Source organism: Phyllobates terribilis, unplaced genomic scaffold (genome assembly GCF_046119375.1).
Source record: "Phyllobates terribilis strain yellow unplaced genomic scaffold, ASM4611937v1 Scaffold_1__5_contigs__length_1240528914, whole genome shotgun sequence".
Taxonomy (NCBI): Eukaryota; Metazoa; Chordata; class Amphibia; order Anura; family Dendrobatidae; genus Phyllobates; species Phyllobates terribilis.
The window spans coordinates 387,193,306-387,214,808 of NW_027362761.1; the positions used below are offsets into that span (position 1 = coordinate 387,193,306).

At 48.5% G+C, this 21,503-nt stretch overlaps 1 protein-coding gene across 4 annotated transcripts in view; it reads right to left on the reverse strand.

The window, feature by feature from the left end:
- ADAMTS19 (ADAM metallopeptidase with thrombospondin type 1 motif 19) overlaps nt 1–21,503 on the reverse strand; it is a 530,841-nt gene that overhangs the window by 487,147 nt on the left and 22,191 nt on the right. For all 4 annotated transcript variants that reach the window (XM_073676530.1, XM_073676518.1, XM_073676524.1 and 1 more), the window contains one exon: nt 1,493–1,655. In XM_073676530.1, coding sequence (XP_073532631.1) covers nt 1,493–1,655 — 163 coding nt within the window. The remainder of the gene's footprint in view (nt 1–1,492; nt 1,656–21,503) is intronic.

A 21,503-nucleotide genomic window follows, 5' to 3' on the forward strand; every position in this document is an offset into this window, starting at 1 on the left:
TCGCTAAGGCCTTTGTCAAGGAAATTGTCAGACTTCATGGCGTTCCTACTGACATTGTTTCTGATAGGGGTCCTCAGTTCGTGGCTCGTTTTTGGCGTGCCTTTTGTGACAGGTTGGGAATTCATTTGTCATTTTCGTCCGGATATCATCCTGAATCTAATGGCCAGACAGAAAGGAAAAACCAGGATGTTGAGCAGTTCTTGCGTTGTTTTGTGGCAGACAATCAAGAGGGGTGGTCTGAGTTTCTGCCACTTGCCGAATTTGCTCTGAACAATCATACATCTTCTTCTGCTGGTTGTTCGCCTTTTTTTTGTTGTTCTGGGAGACATCCGTCGTTTGGGTCGTTCTCCAAGTTGGGATCTGCCGTGCCTGAGGAGGAGAATTTTTCCGGTGATTTGGAAAGAGTTTGGACGGATGTGCGTGGTAATCTTCAGGAGGCCAACAGAAAATCTAAAGACTACTTTGATAGGAAACGACAGGAGGTTTTGTTCGCTGTTGGTGACATGGTTTGGTTGTCCTCTAGGAATCTGCGGTTGAGGATTCCTTCTAAGAAATTGGGTCCCAAGTTTGTAGGGCCCTTTAAGGTGCTTCAGGTTGTCAACCAATCTGCTGTTAGGTTGGAGGTTCCTACCTCCTGGAGAATTAATCCGGTCTTTCATGTCTCTCTGTTAAAAAAAGCTGTTGTGTCGGATGGTGACGCCTCTGCCTCTGTTCCTCCGGTGGTGGAGGACGGGGAATATGAAATTTCTCGCATCCTTGACTCTAGACGGTATAGAGGTAGTTTGCAGTATCTTGTGGCCTGGAAAGGTTTCGGACCCGAGGATAACTCTTGGGTGAGGTCAGATGATGTTTCCGCGTCCAGACTTATCAGAGCGTTTCACAGGAGATTTCCTGATAAGCCTGGTCCTAGGGGATCCGGAGGATCCTCTTAGAAGGGGGGGTACTGTTAGAACCTTGCTGTTAGGTTTTTTTTTCCTTTGCTGGTCACATGACCTTGTTGGCCTATTTAATCCTGCTCCGCCCTTCTGGCTTTGCTGGACTTCATTGTATATCTACTTTCTAGCTAGCCTGTGCTCTGTATCTAACTCTGTTAGTTTGCTTGGTCTACGGACCTCTATGTTCTATCTATTTTGTTTGTTCGTCTGTCTGCTACTATTTCTGTTAGGAGGTGTCCCATATTCCTCCCAGTCCTTAGTACTTGTAGGGATTCCTCCCCCACATCTATAGGTCTTCGTACAGACTAGCTTAGGACTTTAGCAGGTCTGATCGCAGGATCAGGTTCCCTGTTACATCGTAGGGATTCAGCTGAGTTCTATCGTAGGGACAGATCTCCTCTCTTTCCTTAGCTCTGGTAGCAGAACATTACATCATCCCTATAGCTGCCCATACAAAAACCTACAAAGTTTACATATAACTGTCTTCTAAAACCTGTGAGAAATAGATGAATGCAATACAGCACAATATTAATGAGGGAATAAACAAAAGAACATACCTGTAACTCCGCAGTATGAATGATGACTACTGGTTCTATTTCCTGTTTTCTCATCTGTCGTTCTTCTCTTTCTATATACTCTATGAGCATTGCTTGCTGGTGCAAGGGTCCTATTTACTGGTTCAATGTAGATGAAATCTTCAGACATTTGTATGAAGCCCATCTAGTGAAAAAATAAATATTTTTTTTAAATTCCCAGCTAGGGAAAAAATGAATTATATTATACAAAATATAATGAAAATCTCTCTTTTCTATTTATTTTTTTTACATAAAGGTATTTATAGTACATGTTTTTTTCCGGTTAACACAATTCTCAATAAATTTTTTGTTGTACAATGTGAAATATAACAAGATGAATGTGTATATTTACTGAAATGCATAATTGCATACTCCTAAATCCAATTAACAAAAGGAAATTATGTTGATTTTCCAGATTTTTTGCCATTATGAATACAAATAGCACTCAGATAACTGAATTATGAAAGATATAATCATCATTTTTATTTTTTATTTTGTTTTACTTTTACTTGACATTTAACGCATCATGTCATTGAAATGAATAACTTATTGAGTGTCAAATTACAGTTTGCTACATCTGTGTCAGTGTCCATTTATATATTGTTCAGTGTTTGCTACTAATGATTACATATGCATTATATGTATGTTTTGCATATATATACTGTATATATAAATATTTATAATTTGACTATATACATTTACTGATATACAGTATATGTCAGTGCTGGCTGTATAAAAATTAAGAGTCCATGGTAAAAAAGTTGCATGATAAGAAATATTATGTGAACATGGGCAACTTAAAAAGCATTATCGGTAAGAATTAAGATGGCATAATAAAAAAAAAGATGTTACACTTTTATGAAAATTTTCCATCATATCTTGATCTCTTTAATATGTCAGGAAGCACGGGAAAGAACACAAAAAAATCTTCATATGGAATGAATAGGACACATCTGGAGGAGGCTCCAAAGTTTTGTTACTCTATTTACTAGGAGGAAGTATTAAATATGCAGCACTATAGACTATAAAAAGCTTCTTTCTATGAATCTAATAGAGGTTATTTTCTGCAACCATATAATACCTGACGATTAAAAACTTTGGAAAAAGGACATGGAGGCGAACATGAGACCAAATTCACACACATCACTTATTTAATGTTTTACCTTTTTTATGGCTATTTTATAGTAGCTAAAAAACAGGTATATGCTGACAGTGAGTAGGATAATATAAAAATCTCTATACACAATGCATTTTGGGGGGTGTTTTTGACCAAAATGTAGTTATTCCCTAAAATGCTCTATAATTCTCAGCACCATTCTTATGAGTACCCTCATCAAGTGCTATTCAGCGAACATCAAGTCTTAAAAACATATACCATATACTTAAGAAAGGACAAGTGTCCCCTGTAATATTGCATGATTAGTATGTTGTGAGTAGAAGACTTGTGGCACCACCGGAGGTCTGGTTGCCACAGTGGTAGAAATACCATGTCTGAGAGCGAGCATGGGTTTTCCTGGTCAGGAGCACATTTGCATGCAATGCCTCCTGCCCCAGTCCAGGGAGGGGAGGAACCTGCCCTTTATAAACTGGATCTGGGGCGGGGTTAGTTAGTTAGTTCCAGAGGAAGAGACAGAGCAGCAGCAAGGAGCTCTGTAAGAGCCAGGAGCTGAAGACCAGGGACTGGAGCAGAGCTTGTCCTGGCAGAAAGACGCAGAGAACCGGACACCAGAGTCCGAGGCTGTGGGGATTATACACCCAGCAGCAGAAACCACCTGGCAGGGGATTTCAGGTCCTCTGGCCATAGAAAGACCAGAGGCTCAGTCGCACGCAAGGGACCGGCACCGCGATCGAGGATCGGAAGGAACCAAAGGCCCCAAGTCACCAGCCATATGGATAAGCACCACACGGTACACTCAGGGACGTGGGCTACTACACGACTACAGCAGGGTAGCCAGGAAGAGTGCAGTCAGACGAGAAGGCCTACATCTCCACCTGGCCAGGGGGACTCTTGTTTACTCACAGACTGACCAGGCCTCTAATGTTAGCCAGTACTCCCGGCAGGGCCTTCTTCTTTTCCAACAGTAAAGACCCTGAACTGCACTGCACGGACTTTGAGTCATTTCTGCTGCGCCTATGCACCACAACCCTCACCATCTACACACGCTGCCCTGAGGCTATACTCCTCCCGTGGGGAGTTATACTACCCTCTGCTGCGCACATTACAACAGCCTCAGAGGTCTGCCCTGCAGCGGCGGTTCTCAGTGACCGCAATCCACGGGTGGCGTAGTCGGACATTTAAACATTAAAAACCAAGTGAACAGATCCGCCACTGGTTTGAACACCCTGAGCCACGGGACCGGGTCACCGCCACGGAGACTACAACCCCCAGCATTACACAGAGACCCGGCTCCGGTTAATCCCCCACACACACGGCCCAGGGGTCGCGTCAACTTTGGCGTAGTCGGCAGGATTTCGTGCCCGCAACCACCGGGTACTGCATGCCTGAAGAAAAACTGTGATACTTACGTGGTGAAGTTTCCCGCCATCCACAGCCATTTTCCCACCATCCGCAGCCATTTTCCCGCCATTGGGCGCCATTTTAGGGATGCCGCGCGGGAAGAAGAGGGGCGTGGACACCAAAAGCGCGCCAGAGCAGAAGCCCCGCCTTGCGCACTGACGCTGGGCAAGGTCCTGGAAAGAGCCCAGCGACGCTGACGTCACCAGCGCGCGACGCAAGGTCCTCGACCCCGAAAATTGCCTGCGGAGCCGCGGCCTACGGAAAAGAAGCAACGGAAGGTAGGCCACGGTTAACTAGGGGGGAGGAAGACACAAGGAATGGAGGGAGCTCCCACCGCTAGCGTGGCTGCTGCCGCAGTGATGCCATTCACGATGCCGTATATCCCCGGAGCGACATGGTTACCCCAGTACTCAGGGGAGTCGCATACCCTGAGCGACTTTAAAGAAAGACTGTATAGCCTATTCAAAGTATACCCCCTGTCCGAGGAACAAAAAGTGAGTATCCTGATAGGCCAGTTAATTGGAGCAGCCCAAAGAGAAGTGAAGTCCTGGTCAGCCAGGGTAAAGGGGACTGTAAAAGAAATACTGGCCCGTCTAAAGGACACTTTTGATACCTGCACCTCAGCAGAGATCAAACTAAAATTTTATGGATGCAAACAGCGGGCACAAGACAGTATGCGGGACTATGCTTTGAATTTGCAGGAGGCCCTGAGAGCCATTAAGCAGGCAGACCCTGACAGTGTGCGGAATGAGGATAAGCTGCTAACTGAACAGTTCATTGAGGGTCTACAGTCCAGCGCCCACCGAACCCAGTTGCGTGTAATGGCCTTGTAGAACCCTGATTTGGACTTTGCGCAGTTTAAAGACAGGGCCATCCGGGTGCTCCGAGAACCGGCCACAGGCGCCCTGCTATCCCCTATCACCAGGAGGCGGCGCCCTTGTCTGCAGAGCCTGTGGGAGCTGATGCACAGGCTTTGGACAAAGCCCCGGCTGCAGACCTGCACCATCAGGTCCAAGAACTGACCAAAAGCGTTGCCGCGCTAACCAGAACTGTGCAGTCTTTACAGCTGTCTTCCCCAGGAAAGATCCAGCTGGCTTCCAGTCCGGAGGACGTCCCTTGGAGTCGACAGAGGAGGATCCCATCGTACAGAGGAAGGCCCAGCGACCGCTACGACCAGGACGGACAACCCATCTGCCGCCGCTGCAACCAACCAGGACATATGGCAAGGTACTGTCATTTAAATGGGCCCAACCTGGGGCAGAGGGCCGACCCCCCAGGCATAAGACCATCAGGTCCATCGAGCTGGCGTGATAAGTATGCAGGGGGACAACCGGTCTTGCCTCTGGTGCTGAATGGCATTCCTATGAGTGCACTACTGGACACCGGGTCACAGGTAACCACCATCCCCTATGTGCTTTTTAAGTGGTACTGGAATGACTCGGATATTACCCGCTACCTAGATGACGATTTGAGCATCATCGCCAGCAATGGTCAGCCCATACCGCAGGTGGGGTTCAAGGATGTAACCATCAAAATTGGTAAAGTTGAACTGCCAGAGCAAGGACTGATTATTGTGGACATTGACCGTCGTGAAAGCCACCCTAAGATAACCTAATAACTAATGTTATTGAAAATTGTCTTTCAGAGATAATTGTCATAGTACAGCAGGTGGCGGTGAACGCCAGCTCCAGCCAGCAACGTGTCCTACAAAAGGAGATCAGAGCCCTGATGAAAAGGCAACAGGTAGAACTGTCTGGTGGTGAGATTGGTAGTGTAAGGATGAGTGACCCGTTTCCTATCGCCATGCCCCCAAAGAGTGAGATGATGATCTGGTGCCGGACTGCAATCGGGATAAGAGGAAGGGACTACCAAGCCATGGTAGAACCTGTCTACTCGGACAGTAGGCCCACCATTTTGACAGCATGGGGGGTGGTCGATGTTCGCCATGGGAGGGTACTCGTCCGTATCTTAAACATTGGGGAAAGAGAAGTATACTTGCCCCGGTATGCCACTCTAGCCAAATTGTTCACCGTTAACCAAAACTCTGTAAAGGCCGTGGAACCCTTGCCTCCATCTCAACCAGAGGAGGGTAACGGCTCCAAGAAACAAATGGAGGACTGGTGTCAGAAGCTGCATGTGGGCACCGACCCCACTCCCTCACACCAAAAACAGGGAGTCTACCGGGTGGTGCAGGAGTACGAAAGAGTCTTTAGCAAACACCCGCTAGACTTTGGGCAAGTAAAGGGGGTAGAAAACCACATCCCCATGGGAGACCATCCACCCATAGAGGAAAGATACCGACCTGTACCCCCTGCACACTATCAGAATGCCAAGGGAATGTTGCGAGAAATGAAGGAGGCTGGGGTAATCAAGGACAGCTGTAGCCCCTGGGCAGCTCAACTAGTTCTTGTGAAAAAGAAAGATGGCACAATGAGAATGTGTATAGACTACAGGAAGGTCAACCGTATCACACACAAAGATGCGTACCCGTTACCTAGGATAGAGGAATCTTTAGCTGCATTGAAGTCTGCTAACTTCTTCTCCACTTTGGATCTTACTAGCGGGTACTGGCAGGTTCCTGTAGCAGAGGCTGACAAGGAGAAGACCGCAATCACCACCCCAATGGGTCTCAGCGAATTCAACTGTATGCCGTTCGGGCTCTGCAACGCACCAGGAACCTTCCAGCGGTTGATGGAGTGCTGCCTGGGGCACAGGAATTTCGAGACGGTCCTGCTATACCTGGACGATATCATCGTGTATTCCAAAACATATGAGGACCATCTGAAACACCTGGCAGAGGTGTTTGACACCCTGGCAGGCTACGGCCTAAAGGTGAAACCCTCCAAGTGTCATCTACTGAAACCAAAGGTACAGTACCTGGGACACGTGGTGAGTGCTGACGGAGTTGCTCCACACCCTGATAAGATCACCATGATTAAAGACTGGCCAAGACCCTCCAGCATAAAGGAAGTGCGGCAGTTCCTCGGGTTGGTAGGCTACTAGCGAAGATTCATCCCCAGGTCCACCAAAATGGCAGCCCCTATGCAGGACCTCCTGATAGGCCATTCCAGGAAGGCCAAAAACCAGAAGCCACCCTTCAAATGAGACAAGCTGGAGGATGAGCCTTTCCGCCAGCTGAAGATGGCCCTCACGGGGGATGAAATCCTGGCGTACCCTGATTACGGCCAGCCTTTTATTCTCCACACAGACGCGAGCAACATCGGGTTAGGGGCGGTGCTGTCCCAGATCCAATAGGGCAGAGAACGGGTAATCGCTTATGCCAGCAGGAAGCTCCGGCCCACAGAAAGGAATCCTGAAAATTACAGCTCCTTCAAGCTAGAGTTCCTCGCAGTGGTATGGGCAGTGACAGAGCGCTTTAAACATTACCTTGCCTTTTCCAAGTTCACCGTGTACATGGACAACAACCCGTTGACACACCTGGACACTGCAAAACTTGGTGCCCTGGAGCAGAGATGGATGGCCCGCCTATCCAACTATGAGTTCACCATCAAATACCGGGCGGGACGCACAAATGCCAATGCAGACGCCCTGTCCAGGATGCCGAACTTGCCGGACGGAGGGGAAGATCCAGAAGAACTGGAAGAGATTGAATTCCCTGCATTCCACCGTCGTGGGATTACCCAGTGTTCCCACCATGTAAGGGACAGGCACTCTGCCACGTTCAATCCCTTACCCCACCACAGCTGGGCGGAGACGCAAGACAGTGACCCAGCCGTCCACCTGGTAAAAGAGATGCTGACACAGGCTGATGCCCGCCTTGACCCAGACGCTCCGGAAGAAACTAAATAGCTGTGGAAGGAGAAGACTAAACGGTTTCTCTACAAGGGGAAGCTGTGCCGGAGAATTGTCAACTCCCGGACACATGAGCTGACCTGGCAGGTAGTGGTCCCGAGACGAGAAGCTGCTATGGTCCTGGAGGCATACCACGACGGAGCAGGGCACTTTGGATGGAAGAAGTTGGAGTTCCTGTTGAGTGAATGGTTCTTCTGGGTAGGCATGAGAGGGGCCAGTGAGAGATGGTGCAGAGACTGCGGCCCGTGCAACCTGAGAAGAAAGGACCGTGCCAGCCAGAAGACTCCCCTGCAGCCCATCATCACCAAGTAGCCACTAGAACTTGTAGCCCTGGACCATGTGAAGCTGACTCCAAGTAGGTCTGGGTATGTCTACGCCCTCACCATCGTAGACCACTACTCCCGGTTCCTGTTGGTGGTCCCTGTCAAGGACTTAACAGCTCAGACAGCCGCTAGAGCCTTCCAGCAGCCCTTCTGCCATCCGCACGGGTATCCGGAGCAAGTGTTGACTGACCAAGGTCCAGCCTTCGAAGCGGAGGTCTTCCAGCAGTTCTGTAACCTCTATGGCTGCAAGAAGATAAGGACAATGCCCTATCACCCCCAAACCAACGGATTGTGCGAGAAGATGAACCAGGTGGTGATAGACTTGCTGAAAACGTTGCCCCTGGAAGAACGCAGTCTGTGGCCTGAAAAACTGCCTGATCTGGTGGACTTGTATAACCACATCCCAGTAAATTCCACCAACTGCACCCCGGCTTACCTAATGAGAGCAAGACCTGGTAAGCTGCCTATTGACCTGGATATGGGGGTCCTGACGCCCGAGGACACCTCGCCAGAGGCAGACTGGGATACAGAACGGCAGCAGCAGTACCGGAAAGTGCAGGAGAGTGTTGAGAGAAGTCTGTCTCAAGCAAGAGAAAGGCAAGAGAGGACTTACAACCAGCATGCTCCCGCTGTTCCCCTGGCACCTGGAGAGCCGGTCTTGAAGAGGAAGAGGCAGCTCCATAAGTTGGATGACCAGTGGGAGAAAGACCAGTACACAGTACTGCCCTCAAGTCATGAAAATCCGAAAGTATGCGTTATCACTAAGGATGGAGGAGAGACCACAGCCACTGTCTCCAGAGTCCACCTGAAGAAGTGTCCCGAGCAGCTGCAAAGCATTGATGAAGACCAAGATAGCCCTCAACCCGCAGAGGAAAGGGAAGAAATGGTCAGTACAGTACTCAGAGAATTTCCCCAGTCCTGGACACAAATTAACAACGCTATTGTGGTACCCGTCCTTACCTTTCTCCAGCCAGCCCCTCAAGGGCCTACAGAAGAGCAAGTAGTGTTGGGAGAGCAACCGGCCCCGGAGGCAGAAGATTCCATACCAGCAGCCCAGGAAAATCAACCCTCTGCTAGTAGTGAGCCTGCCGTGCCCGTGGTAAGCCAAAGAGTATGCAGAAAGCTGCCCAACCTACCCAAAACAGCTCCAAACACCTGTAGTGCAGACACTAGCGAGCCCACTACACAAGGGGTGGGAACAGGGGACCCAGAAAGAACACCACCAGATAGTGTGTTACGTAGGTCCACCAGGAGCACTAGGGGTCAAATGCCCGCTCGCTGGAGAATTTAAATGTGATATACAGTGCCTACAAGTAGTATTCAACCCCCTGCAGATTTAGCTGGTTTGATAAGATGCAAATAAGTTAGAGCCTTCAAACTGCAAACGAGAGTAGGTTTTATGAATAGAAGCATAAATCTTACAAACCAAAAAGTTATGTTGCTCAGTTGAATTTTATTAAATTTTAAACATAAAAGTGTGGGTCAATTATTATACAACCCCTATGTTTAATATTTGTGGAATAACCCTTGTTTGCAATTACAGCTAATAATCGTCTTTTATAAGACCTGATCAGGCCGGCACAGGTCTGTGGAGTTATCTTGGCCCACTCCTCCATGCAGATCTTCTCCAAGTTATCTAGGTTCTTTGGGTGTCTCATGTGGACTTTATTCCTGAGCTCCTTCCACAAGTTTTCAATTGGGTTAAGGTCAGGAGACTGACTAGGCCACTCCAACACCTTGACTTTTTCCCTCTTGAACCAGGCCTTGGTTTTCTTGGCTGTGTGCTTTGGGTCATTGTCTTGTTGGAAGATGAAATTACGACCCATCTTAAGATCCTTAATGGAGGAGCGGAGGTTCTTGGCCAAAATCTCCAGGTAGGCCGTGCTATCCATCTTCCCATGGATGCGGACCAGATGGCCAGGCCCCTTGGCTGAGAAACAGCCCCACAGCATGATGCTGCCACCACCATGCTTGACTGTAGGGATGGTATTCTTGGGGTCGTATGCAGTGCCATCCAGTCTCCAAACGTCACGTGTGTAGTTGGCACCAAAGTTCTCGATCTTGGTCTCATCAGACCATAGAACCTTGAACCAGTCTGTCTCAGAGTCCTCCAAGTGATCATGAGCAAACTGTAGATGAGCCTTGACATGACGCTTTGAAAGTAAAGGTACCATACAGGCTCGTCTGGAACGGAGACCATTGCGGTGGAGTAGGTTACTTATGGTATTGACTGAAACCAATGTCCCCACTGCCATGAGATCTTCCCGGAGCTCCTTCCTTGTTGTCCTTGGGTTAGCCTTGACTCTTCGGACAAGCCTGGCCTCGGCACGGGAGGACACTTTCAAAGGCTGTCCAGGCCGTGGAAGGCTAACAGTAGTTCCATAAGCCTTCCACTTACGGATGATGCTCCCAACAGTGGAGACAGGTAGGCCCAACTCCTTGGAAAGGGTTTTGTACCCCTTGCCAGCCTTGTGACCCTCCACGATCTTGTCTCTGATGGCCTTGGAATGCTCCTTTGCCTTTCCCATGTTGACCATGTCTGAGTGCTGTTCACAAGTTTGGGGAGGGTCTTAAATAGTCAGAAAAGGCTGTCAAAAGAGATCTTTAATCCACACATGTGAAGCTCATTATTCTTGGTGCCTGAACTACTTCTTAATACTTTAGGGGGACCAAACAGAATTCTTGTGGTTTGAGGGGTTGAATAATAAATGACACTCTGAATTAACTTTTAACGTTTTAAAAAAAAAAAAAAATTTGCTGCAGTGCATTTCCCACTTCCAGGCTGATCTACAGTACAAATGTCACAATGCCAAGTTAATTCCGCATGTGTCAACCAGCTAAATCTGCAGGGGGTTGAATACTACTTGTAGGCACTGTATATACCTGTATATTGCCAATGTTGAAATGTTTTATGTTTGTTACCTGAATACTAATTATGTTTCTCAAGTTACCCGACAGGGTTTATGGACTGACAGGTTATGGACAATGAATAACCGGAACTGTAGCTTGTAAATAGTTGCACCTGTAAAGGGCCCCTTTTGTCCAGACCACAGAACAAAAACCCGTGGAGGTGGCTGAAGACGTGGTCCAACGCTGGATCATCGATGCCCTGTTGCCACCCCAGGGCCTACATGGAGGGTTTGGGACGGGTCCCTCAAAATACTTCTTGGGTGACATGGACACATGGTTACGGAAGCGCCGTGACCTATAAAGACTAAACTTCTTGTACATATGTTGTTGTGTTATTGTTTATACCCTGCTATGTATGTTCCATAAAATGTGTTTAGTCCCGGAGTACTAAAATTTACTAGGGGGGAATGTGGCACCCCAGGGGCTCTGGTTGCCACAGTGGTAGAAATACCATGTCTGAGAGCGAGCATGGGTTTTCCTGGTCAGAAGCACATTTGCCTGCAACGCCTCCAGCCCCAGTCCAGGGAGGGGAGGAACCTGCCCTTTATAAACTGGATCTGGGGCGGGGTTAGTTAGTTAGTTCCAGAGGAAGAGACATAGCAGCAGCAAGGAGCTCTGTAGGAGCCAGGAACTAAAGACCAGGGACTGGAGCAGAGCTCGTCCTGGCAGAAAGACGCAGAGAACCGGACACCAGAGTCCGAGGCTGTGGGGATTATACACCCAGCAGCAGAAACCACCTGGCAGGGGATTTCAGGTCCTCTGGCCATAGAAAGCCCGAAGGCTCAGTCACACGCAAGGGACCGGCACCGCCATCGAGGAGTGGAAGGAACCAAAGGCCCCAAGTCACCAGCCATACGGGTGAGCACCACACGGTACACTCAGGGACGTGGGCTACCACACGACTACAGCAGGGTAGCCAGGAAGAGTGCAGTCAGAAGGGAAGGCCTACATCTCCACCTGGCCAGGGGGACTCTTGTTCACTCACAGACTGACCAGGCCTCTAATGTTAGCCAGTACTCCCGGCAGGGCCTTCTTTATTTCCAGCAGTAAAGACCCTGAACTGCACTGCACGGACTTTGAGTCATTTCTGCTGCGCCTATGCACCACAACCCTCACCATCTACACACGCTGCCCTGAGGCTATACTCCTCCCGTGGGGAGTTATACTACCCTCTGCTGTGCACATTACAACAGCCTCAGAGGTCTGCCCTGCAGCGGCGGTTCTCAGTGACCGCAATCCACGGGTGGCGTAGTCGGACATTTAAACATTAAAAACCAAGTGAACAGATCCGCCACTGGTTTGACCACCCTGAGCCACGGGACCGGGTCGCCGACATGGAGACTACAACCCCCAGCATTGCACAGAGACCCGGCTCCAGGTATTCCCCCACACACACGGCCCAGGGGTCGCGTCAGACTCAGCTTTCAATATTACACTCTTTGCAGGTTTATGCTATTATTACAAAAAATTAAGTGGACTTATAGCATTACTGACTGTCTGTTTCTCAACCATGTCTGTTATTACATTGAGATACCGTGGCTGCAAAAAGGACCATTATTGCATTAGAAGAAGAGTGAATAATTAATAATAATAAGGGTAGGTTAATTAATAATGGTAAGTCATGGAGAATTGACTTCTAATTGAATTTCCTGAAGTTAGCAGGTCCCCGCAAATTCGAACACTTTGCTACTTGATTCATGAAGATCGACCAAAAAAACATGCCCAGCGACATTTCATACAATGCTGAAGACTCAGACAGCAGGCCAATGGTATCAGGCGTGGCCTCGTGGACGTCGCCATAATTCCCTAAAGCTAACAATCACAATGTTAACCCCACAAATCAGGAAGGCTATCAAGAGCTGTTTAAAAGATGAGGGCTGGCAAAGAATCACGATTTTAGGCTTGTGACCAAGGTGAAAACCAGGGATTGGCACTGTCTTTGCCACCAGTGCAATCAAGCTGAAACTCTTCAGATTGATGCAGTAGGAATTTATTTGTACCAATAAAACCATTTAAAAACAAACCATATACACAAAGGGCTTCAGCTGCAAAGGCAGCGCCAATCCCTGGTTTTCACCTTTTCTCTATACTGTGGGAAATCCCTGGAAGCATTTTTTTTCACTCCAGGTTGGCTGAAGTCCATTGCAAAAAAAAACCCATGTCAAAGCGGTAGTTGTGCCTCAGATTGCAAAACCACATCAGGTGAGTAAGTTTCTCTTACAACTCACCTTTTCATTTGATCCAATTTTACTACGCTTAGATAGCGTCACATCTTTTCTCATTTAGGATCTTCCATCATTTGACACATTTTAGGCTTGTACAGTGTAGGGATAGGAGATCAGAGCACAGAGTTCATTCCACCTAGGGTTGGCCTAATCTGATTGTGGTGTACTACTTTCAGTTCTTAGGAAAATTGGAAATGGAAGTGCTAGTCGCAATTTGTGAATACTAAGACAAAGATTTAAATGATATATTGGAAACTGTAGCTGTATTCAGTGTGTATTCAGTGTGACTGAATTGATAAATCAAAGATATACTGCCTTACCTTAATGGTAACATTTTTGATTCTTCACATATTACAAACCTGGGGGTGCTAAACCCCTCAGTGCTAATTCTCTTTCTATTTCATTAATGGAGTTTCAGTGTTGCTATTCGCTCTGAATTTTTTGGTCACAAATTGAATTTTTGGTGAAAATTCATCAAACTCAGTGAATATGAATTTCTAAGATTTGTCACCAGTAATGTCCAACCCTCTGAACATTGAGAGGCTCATTATTCTTGTGCAGGAGAGCCCTGAACTTTGCGATAATATACCGCCATCTTACAGTAAAAAAAAAAAAAGGAAGCCGCTTGGAATAAGAAATCCAAGATACTCACACCTTCTGAAAAACAAATGACTGGTGTGTATATTCAGACATTTGATACCCTAGAGTATGTGATCCCCATTTATGCTGCTTAATAAATCTTTAATGCCACTGTATATACCCTTAAAAGATGTTTATGACATTTAATGGACTGGCCAGTTGCCCGACCAAGCAGATTCCCTCTGGGCCTTGCTTCTCAAACCCACAATGAGCCACCCCTCCTGGCACATAAACATGCCAGAAGCAGGCATTTTTTGGATTTTGGAGTCTAGCTGCTGGCTAGCAACTGGGTTATCTACTGCAACTGCAAAAAACAAGTGTTTATCTGCCGTACATAGTGGCTGGCAAAAAAAAATAATGTCCATAGTATTTTTTGTTTTCCAGTTTGTACTAAAATGGCTGACACGTGCAGTACAAATATGACCTGAACAGAAGGAGAAGGACTTCACTAATCATAAGCTTCTGCCTCTGAGCTCTGATTCATGCTGCCCATGGTTTGGGCACCATGAATCAGAAGACAGGTTACCTTCAACATTTAGGAATTGTAATACAAAGTATATAAGAAAGTTGTAAATGTATTTATACAGTTATTAAATGTAATGGCATTTGCCTCTTCATTTATATTTTACTTTATTCTAAAAATGTGTTGGGGACATGATTTTTAGGCATTCACTAATATTTAAGAATTATATGTTTTCCTGAAACTGTTAGTGCCACAGACTACGCAGCTCTCCTGTCTTTATGGCTGCTTATGTAGGAGCATGTGACCAGACCTGTTCATCACTCTCCTCCAATTGAATAATATTTCATATGGGAAAGTCATTTTTCAATTGGAAGAGGCTGATGGACAAGTCTGGTCACATGCTCCATCATTAGTGACTATATGGACAGGAGATCTCTGCAGCTTGTGAGGAAAGCTGCAGTAACAAGACCAGGAGGTGACCTGCCATACCTACCACCACCTAGTAAGTGCCACAAAATCATGTCCACAATATATTTGTTTAAGTAAAGATAAAGTGACCATCCCCTTTAATTAACCAAAGCTGGAAACAATAACTACACACTGTAGAAGAAATATAATAAGAATGAACCACAATGCCCTCTAAGTGGCATAAGACAACATAACAATAATCTTTTAAAATCTAGAAACTGTTCAAAAATTCCTTATTGCATCTATTGTTCTATCATAGTATATGCAAAGGACTATCTGGATAAAAGCAATGTGGGGCATTTGTATTTCAATACGATTATTGTACCACACTGCTGAGATTAGTTTACAGATCCATCTGGTCAGAAATCTAACATTTGCTCCAGAGCTATTAATTTCTGTCATCACATGTATGGCTGGTCTGGCCATGGATACATCTGTTTCTGTACAATAGACTTCTCATTGATATATTAGCACTGGATTTCTTTTCCCTGACTCTGTCTGTTTTGTAGCATATTCCAGCTGTGTATCAGTTGTTCACGTGTGCTCTTGCTTTAGCACTTGTCAGTATATTGACCTTTGCATTATATGATATATTACCCTTTATTCCAGTTAGGATTAATATTACACAAAATAAATGAATCTGAAAGGTTATCAGTCACAAATCCATGCCTCTTTCACCTGGTCGTGTTTTGCAATCCATGTTTCCATGTTTGTAGGTTCCATTCTTGGCTTTGGCTTACAAATACTGATGAAAAATGCTGCCCACATTACTTTTGAGTGAAAGTAGCCCTACTTAGAGGAATGACATATCTGTTTATATAAAAAAGTAGAAAGTTTGTGGTCTGTATCAGCACTGCCAGCTGATGAAGAAATGTCAATTTTTTTTGTTGTTGTTTTTTTCTATGCATTTCAAAGTGTAGCCCACTTCTTTTTCAGGAAACAAAAACCATACTGATATGTTTTTTGTTTCCTGGAGAAGAAGTGGGCTACACTTCAAAATGCGTAGAAAAATAGGAAAAAAAAAAAAAAAAACTGTATTTTACATTATCTCTGGCATTTGAAGTTTCTTCATCAGCTGGCAGGGAGGATACAGACCTCAAACCTTCCACTTTTTTTATATTTTTCTGGTGAAATCACCCGTGGATCTTCAGCAGCCACATAACCTGGGATCAGGTCAGCATATATTGATACCATCCTCGATAACTATTACCGGATAAGACCCGGTTATTTTTTTCTTCTATCCTCAGCTGTTTATATATCTGTTTATATATCGCTGTCTTTGGAAAGGGTAATATACTTTGCAAAATTGTGAAGACACATTTCTTCAATTTGACTTTTTTTTAAGCAAAACAATAGGTAACGTACAGCAATGAAAGTTACATATTCTGAAAGGGCTGCCCAGGCCCTATTATAGGATACTATTATTATGGTACGCAAAAATTACTCGACAGATTCCCTTTAAAAACTGAATAGCTGAATCCTTCTAAGCTCTATGTAGAAACAGGAAGTCTTTTTCTCTATATGAGTCACTACAAAACTCCCTGGCAGGAGGGAGGAAGGAGCAGCTGGGTCAAGAGTTGAAGAGGGGAATGATAGACGCAGGGACAAGAGACTTCCTGTTTCTACATAGAGCAGAGAAAAGAGAAGAAATAACTGGGTAAAAAGGCACAATGAGCAGTTGTAAGTACATAGTGCCAACTAATAATGATTATTATGGGGGACTTCAACTACCCCGATATAGACTGGGAAACCGAAAGCTGTAGATCTCAGAAAGGAAACATGTTTCTGTCAATTATCAAAGACAATTATTTGTCACAACTTGTGCAGGAACCAACTAGAGGGACGGCCCTTTTAGACTTAATATTAACTAACAGGCCAGACAGAATAACTGAGGTGCAGGTCGGGGGGCACCTGGGAAATAGTGACCACAACATTATACAATTCCACATGTGCTTCAGTAGGGTGCCCAGCAAGGGAGTCACAAAAACACTGAACTTCAGGAGGGCAAAGTTTGAGGTAAAGCAAACCTACTCAATAGCTTCTTCTCCACTGTTTTCACAAAAGAAAACAATTTATCGGAGGAAATGCAGAGTGATAAAGTAAACCCTCCGCAAAATATCACCCACCTAACCCAGGAGGAAGTTCAGAAACGCCTAAATAATGTCAAAATAGACAAGTCACCAGGCCCAGATGGCATACACCCCGGGTACTAAAAGAATTAAGTAATGTGATAGACAGACCGCTGTATCTTATATTCAAGCACTCTTTATGGACAGGGACTGTCCCACTAGACTGGCGCCAAGCAAATGTGGTACTGACGCGCCCCCTGGGCCATGTTCAAGGGATAACCGGAGCCGGATCTGGATGGGGGTAGTAGTCCTTGTGGCGGTGACCCGGTCCGTGCCCAGGGTGTCAAACTAAGTGGCAGTCTATGGCAGAAGATGTTAACTTGGATGTCGACTACGCCACCCGTTGAGTGCGGCTTTGCAGCCGCCGCTGCACAACAGTCTGCTGAGGCCGGTGGTATGGGTGCAGCGATGATGTTATAACCCCCAACGGGAGGGGTATGGCCTCAGGGCAGCAGGTGAAGATGATGGGGGTTGTGACGGTGCAGTAAGAAGAGTCAGAGTCAGGAGATGCAGTTTCAGGGTTTTTACTCACGGGTGTTCTCTCAGTCACTCTGGCCTTGAGTGACCACCCGAGCCGTGCTGCGTCCACCAGGTCCTGGACTCGGCTAACCCCCAGGCAGTTCCGGAGCGTGGTCCTGAGCTCCCTTCTCTCTCTCTGTCTCTGGCCGTTCCCACCAGGGATCCACCTTTGGCCGGCTCCCTCGGGTCTCTTGGTGGTCAAACCTCCTCTGGGTTCCCTGACCCTATACTTGGTGTGCCTTTCTGGTGGATTTGGTGAGGGTCGTGGCAAATCTTGACCACGACCTCCGGTTCCTGGCTGAGGATAAGTGGCCTCCACCAGTTCGGGTTCCGGTACCCGTGTCCGCCAACCCTTCACCCTTTTCGGTCTGATTCTGGGTTCTTAGGGTTCCCTCTGGTCTTCCACTCTGGGCCTTTCTTTCTCCTCTCTCCTCTGCAGGCTTGGCTCTGGAGCTGGGCCCAACTGGAGCCACAGCTCCCAGTCAGCCCTCCTGGCTGAGCTCCTCTGCTCTGCTCCTCCTCAGGCTGAACTTGACCCTCTTCTAAGATGGTGCCCACCTTATATACTCCCTCTATGTGTGAGCCCAGGTGACTAGCACCCAATGAGCTCCTAGCTTTACCCAGAGTACTCCCCCTATCTGCCCCTACACTACTGGGATGTTCCACCCCCCTCCCACTCCAGCCAGGGACAGACGCTGTCGTACCTGCACATATACTTGGTGGGAGTACCGTAGTTCTGTCCCCCGGAAATGGGATGTATGTAGTGCATGCAGCCTACTGAGCTCAGTCCCACACTCCATCCTTACCCGGGAGTGGAATACCACACCTCTGGGTCGAGGTGCAATACCCCTGTAGCAGCCGAGTCCTCAGGGTGCTACATTCCCCCCTGGTAAATCACAGCATGTCCTCGGGCTGTAAAAGAATAAAATATCCAAAAACATACAATTTTTTCAAAACATACAAGAACATATCAAACATTAAACATTATCAGATTTAAACAAGATAAACTTTTTCTTTCATATAAAACTCTTTCATAATAATGTTCTTTGAGTTACTGGCCACTGTGCGCTTGTGACCAGGTAGAAGTGCAACAGTCAGTTCAAGAACAACAGTTTCCTATAAAACCAGTAGGGGGCGCCTTAGAAAGCGCAACTATATACAAGGGGAGGTGGCCGCTCTCAGTCCTCGGCCAGTGGGGAAAAGGAATGGCTGTTCACAGTCCTCAGCCTGTTAAGGGATAGGGGACTCACGGGTTTAAGTTCACACTTGTCCCAACGGGGAACATATTTAAATTAGCAGCAGTTCTTATACCCTTACGGATAACTATGTACAGTTCTTTTTTACCGTACTCTAATAACGGCGTCCTCCTGATGCTTCCTCCCTGTATTCTTCAGACCCGTCCGGGTCCTCTTGCTCCTCCTGACACCTCAGCTCTTCCTCCGTCAACCGGTGTACATGAAGGGCATAGGGTCCTTTGGCACATTGGTGCCGGGTAAAGGTGACCTCATCACCCAGGTATAGGTCACGACCTCTGTGTCCCTCCGGCAGGTGGGACTCAACATCCCTGCGGGTCACGAAGACGTCGCCAGGGGTGCGGTGATCCCGGATGAAGCCCCAACCGTGCTGCAGTTGGAATTTAATTACAGTCCCGGTGGCACGGGGACCGTGGGCTGCACGGGGGTTCCGTCGGGTCCGGCTCTTCTGTTCTGCACTCCTCACTTGCAGCCGCTCCTCGCGGACCCGCCTCTCTCGTCGTTCCCGGTCGAAAACCTTTAGCTGTTGCCGGCAGCACTCTGCTCGCTGGGCTGCGGCCGCCCGGGTCTCTTGGGTGAAGCCGACGAGGTTTTCCCCGGTGGGGTCCCATTCAAATTGGGCCTCCTCCAGCGGGAGCGGGACGATCTTGACAGGCGCCGGAGCCGGAATCAGGGGCTCATCCAGGGGCCTTTCCTTCCGGAGTCGGGGATGGTAGTACTCCGGTGGCCACTCAAAGGGCTGCCCATCCGGGCAAGTATGCTGGGCTAACAAGTCTTCACCCAGGTGCGGCACTGTGGAGGTTGAGGGCGCGGTGGTGGTAGCGGCGCCCGGGTTCACCAGGCCTTGCGACCAGGCCTGGGGCACCCTGAAGGTGAAGGGCACCGTGAAGACGGCGGCGCCCGGGTGCACTTGACTTTGCGACCAGGCCGGTGGCGTCTCCTGCTTGGCCGCGCTCAGGGTTGAGGCGCGTGACGTCACAAGAGGCGTGGCCGCGGCTCCTGCTTGAGGCCTAGTCTGGAGCGGTAGCGGTGCGGCAACGGGCACGATCGGTGGGATTTCGGGCTCTGCGACGGGGAGCGGGGGTAGGCTTACGGTGGCTGGGCTTGGGGTAGTGACGTCCCCTTTACTTGCCTCCGTCTCTTCAGCTCCCTCTGCGGCGTCGTCTCCGGCCTCCGTCCCTTCTGCATCCTCTTCAGGGGCAGGCGTGCTCCTCGTTGCGGGTGGTGTGCTTCGCTGGTGGGTTCCAGCCTGCTGGGCCATCTCCCTGCTCCACTCCGTCAGCGTTTCTCGCTGCACCTGGGCCATCCTCCGTGCGAGGCCCTCCAGCGCGGTCTGTGCACGCTCCCGGTCTCGGGGGAGCTGTGCCAGGATCTCCACCAGGTCTTGTGGAGTGGTAGCTTGCAACAGGCTCCTGACCACAGGGTCGGTGCTGCCTGACTCTCCCTCCATCTCCGGGTACGGCTTCTCCAGACTCCTCCAGGCTGCACCCATCTTCTCTGTTTTGTTCTTGATCCGCCCATACTGAGGGCGGTCCTGGGGCAACTTGGTGATTGTCAGTTCCAGGGGCAGTCCTCCCACGCTGATGGACATCTCTATCATTACAGTCTCTGATGGTGGGGGCGGTCTTCGCTTTTGGCGCCATTCTTGGTCCTGGCCCACGATGGGAGGTGGCCTCTTGCCACCCTCTGGCACGCCCATAATGGCGTCCGCTCTGCCAGGGCGGGAAATCTTCTCAGATGGCGGGAACCGCTTCCCAATGGCGGGAAACTCTGTGGATGGCGGGAAAAGACTGCAGATGGCGGGCAACCGGCGGGAAACGACTCGTGATGGTGTCCGATGGCGGGGACCCTCTGGAATTGGCGGGAGACTTCTTTTTACGGTAAATATGAACTTTTCTTCAGGCACGCAGTACCCGGTGGTTGCGGGCACGTTATCCTGCCGACTACGCCAAAGTTGACGCGCCCCCTGGGCCATGTTCAAGGGATACCCGGAGCCGGATCTGGATGGGGGTAGTAGTCCTTCTGGCGGTGACCCGGTCCGTGCCCAGGGTGTCAAACTAAGTGGCAGTCTATGGCAGAAGATGTTAACTTGGATGTCGACTACGCCACCCGTTGAGTGCGGCTTTGCAGCCGCCGCTGCAGAACAGTCCGCTGAGGCCGGTGGTATGGGTGCAGCGATGATGTTATAACCCCCAACGGGAGGGGTATGGCCTCAGGGCAGCAGGTGAAGATGATGGGGGTTGTGACGGTGCAGTAAGAAGAGTCAGAGTCAGGAGATGCAGTTTCAGGGTTTTTACTCACGGGTGTTCTCTCAGTCACTCTGGCCTTGAGTGACCACCCGAGCCGTGCTGCGTCCACCAGGTCCTGGACTCGGCTAACCCCCAGGCAGTTCCGGAGCGTGGTCCTGAGCTCCCTTCTCTCTCTCTGTCTCTGGCCGTTCCCACCAGGGATCCACCTTTGGCCGGCTCCCTCGGGTCTCTAGGTGGTCAAACCTCCTCTGGGTTCCCTGACCCTATACTTGGTGTGCCTTTCTGGTGGATTTGGTGAGGGTCGTGGCAAATCTTGACCACGACCTCCGGTTCCTGGCTGAGGATAAGTGGCCTCCACCAGTTCGGGTTCCGGTACCCGTGTCCGCCAACCCTTCACCCTTTTCGGTCTGATTCTGGGTTCTTAGGGTTCCCTCTGGTCTTCCACTCTGGGCCTTTCTTTCTCCTCTCTCCTCTGCAGGCTTGG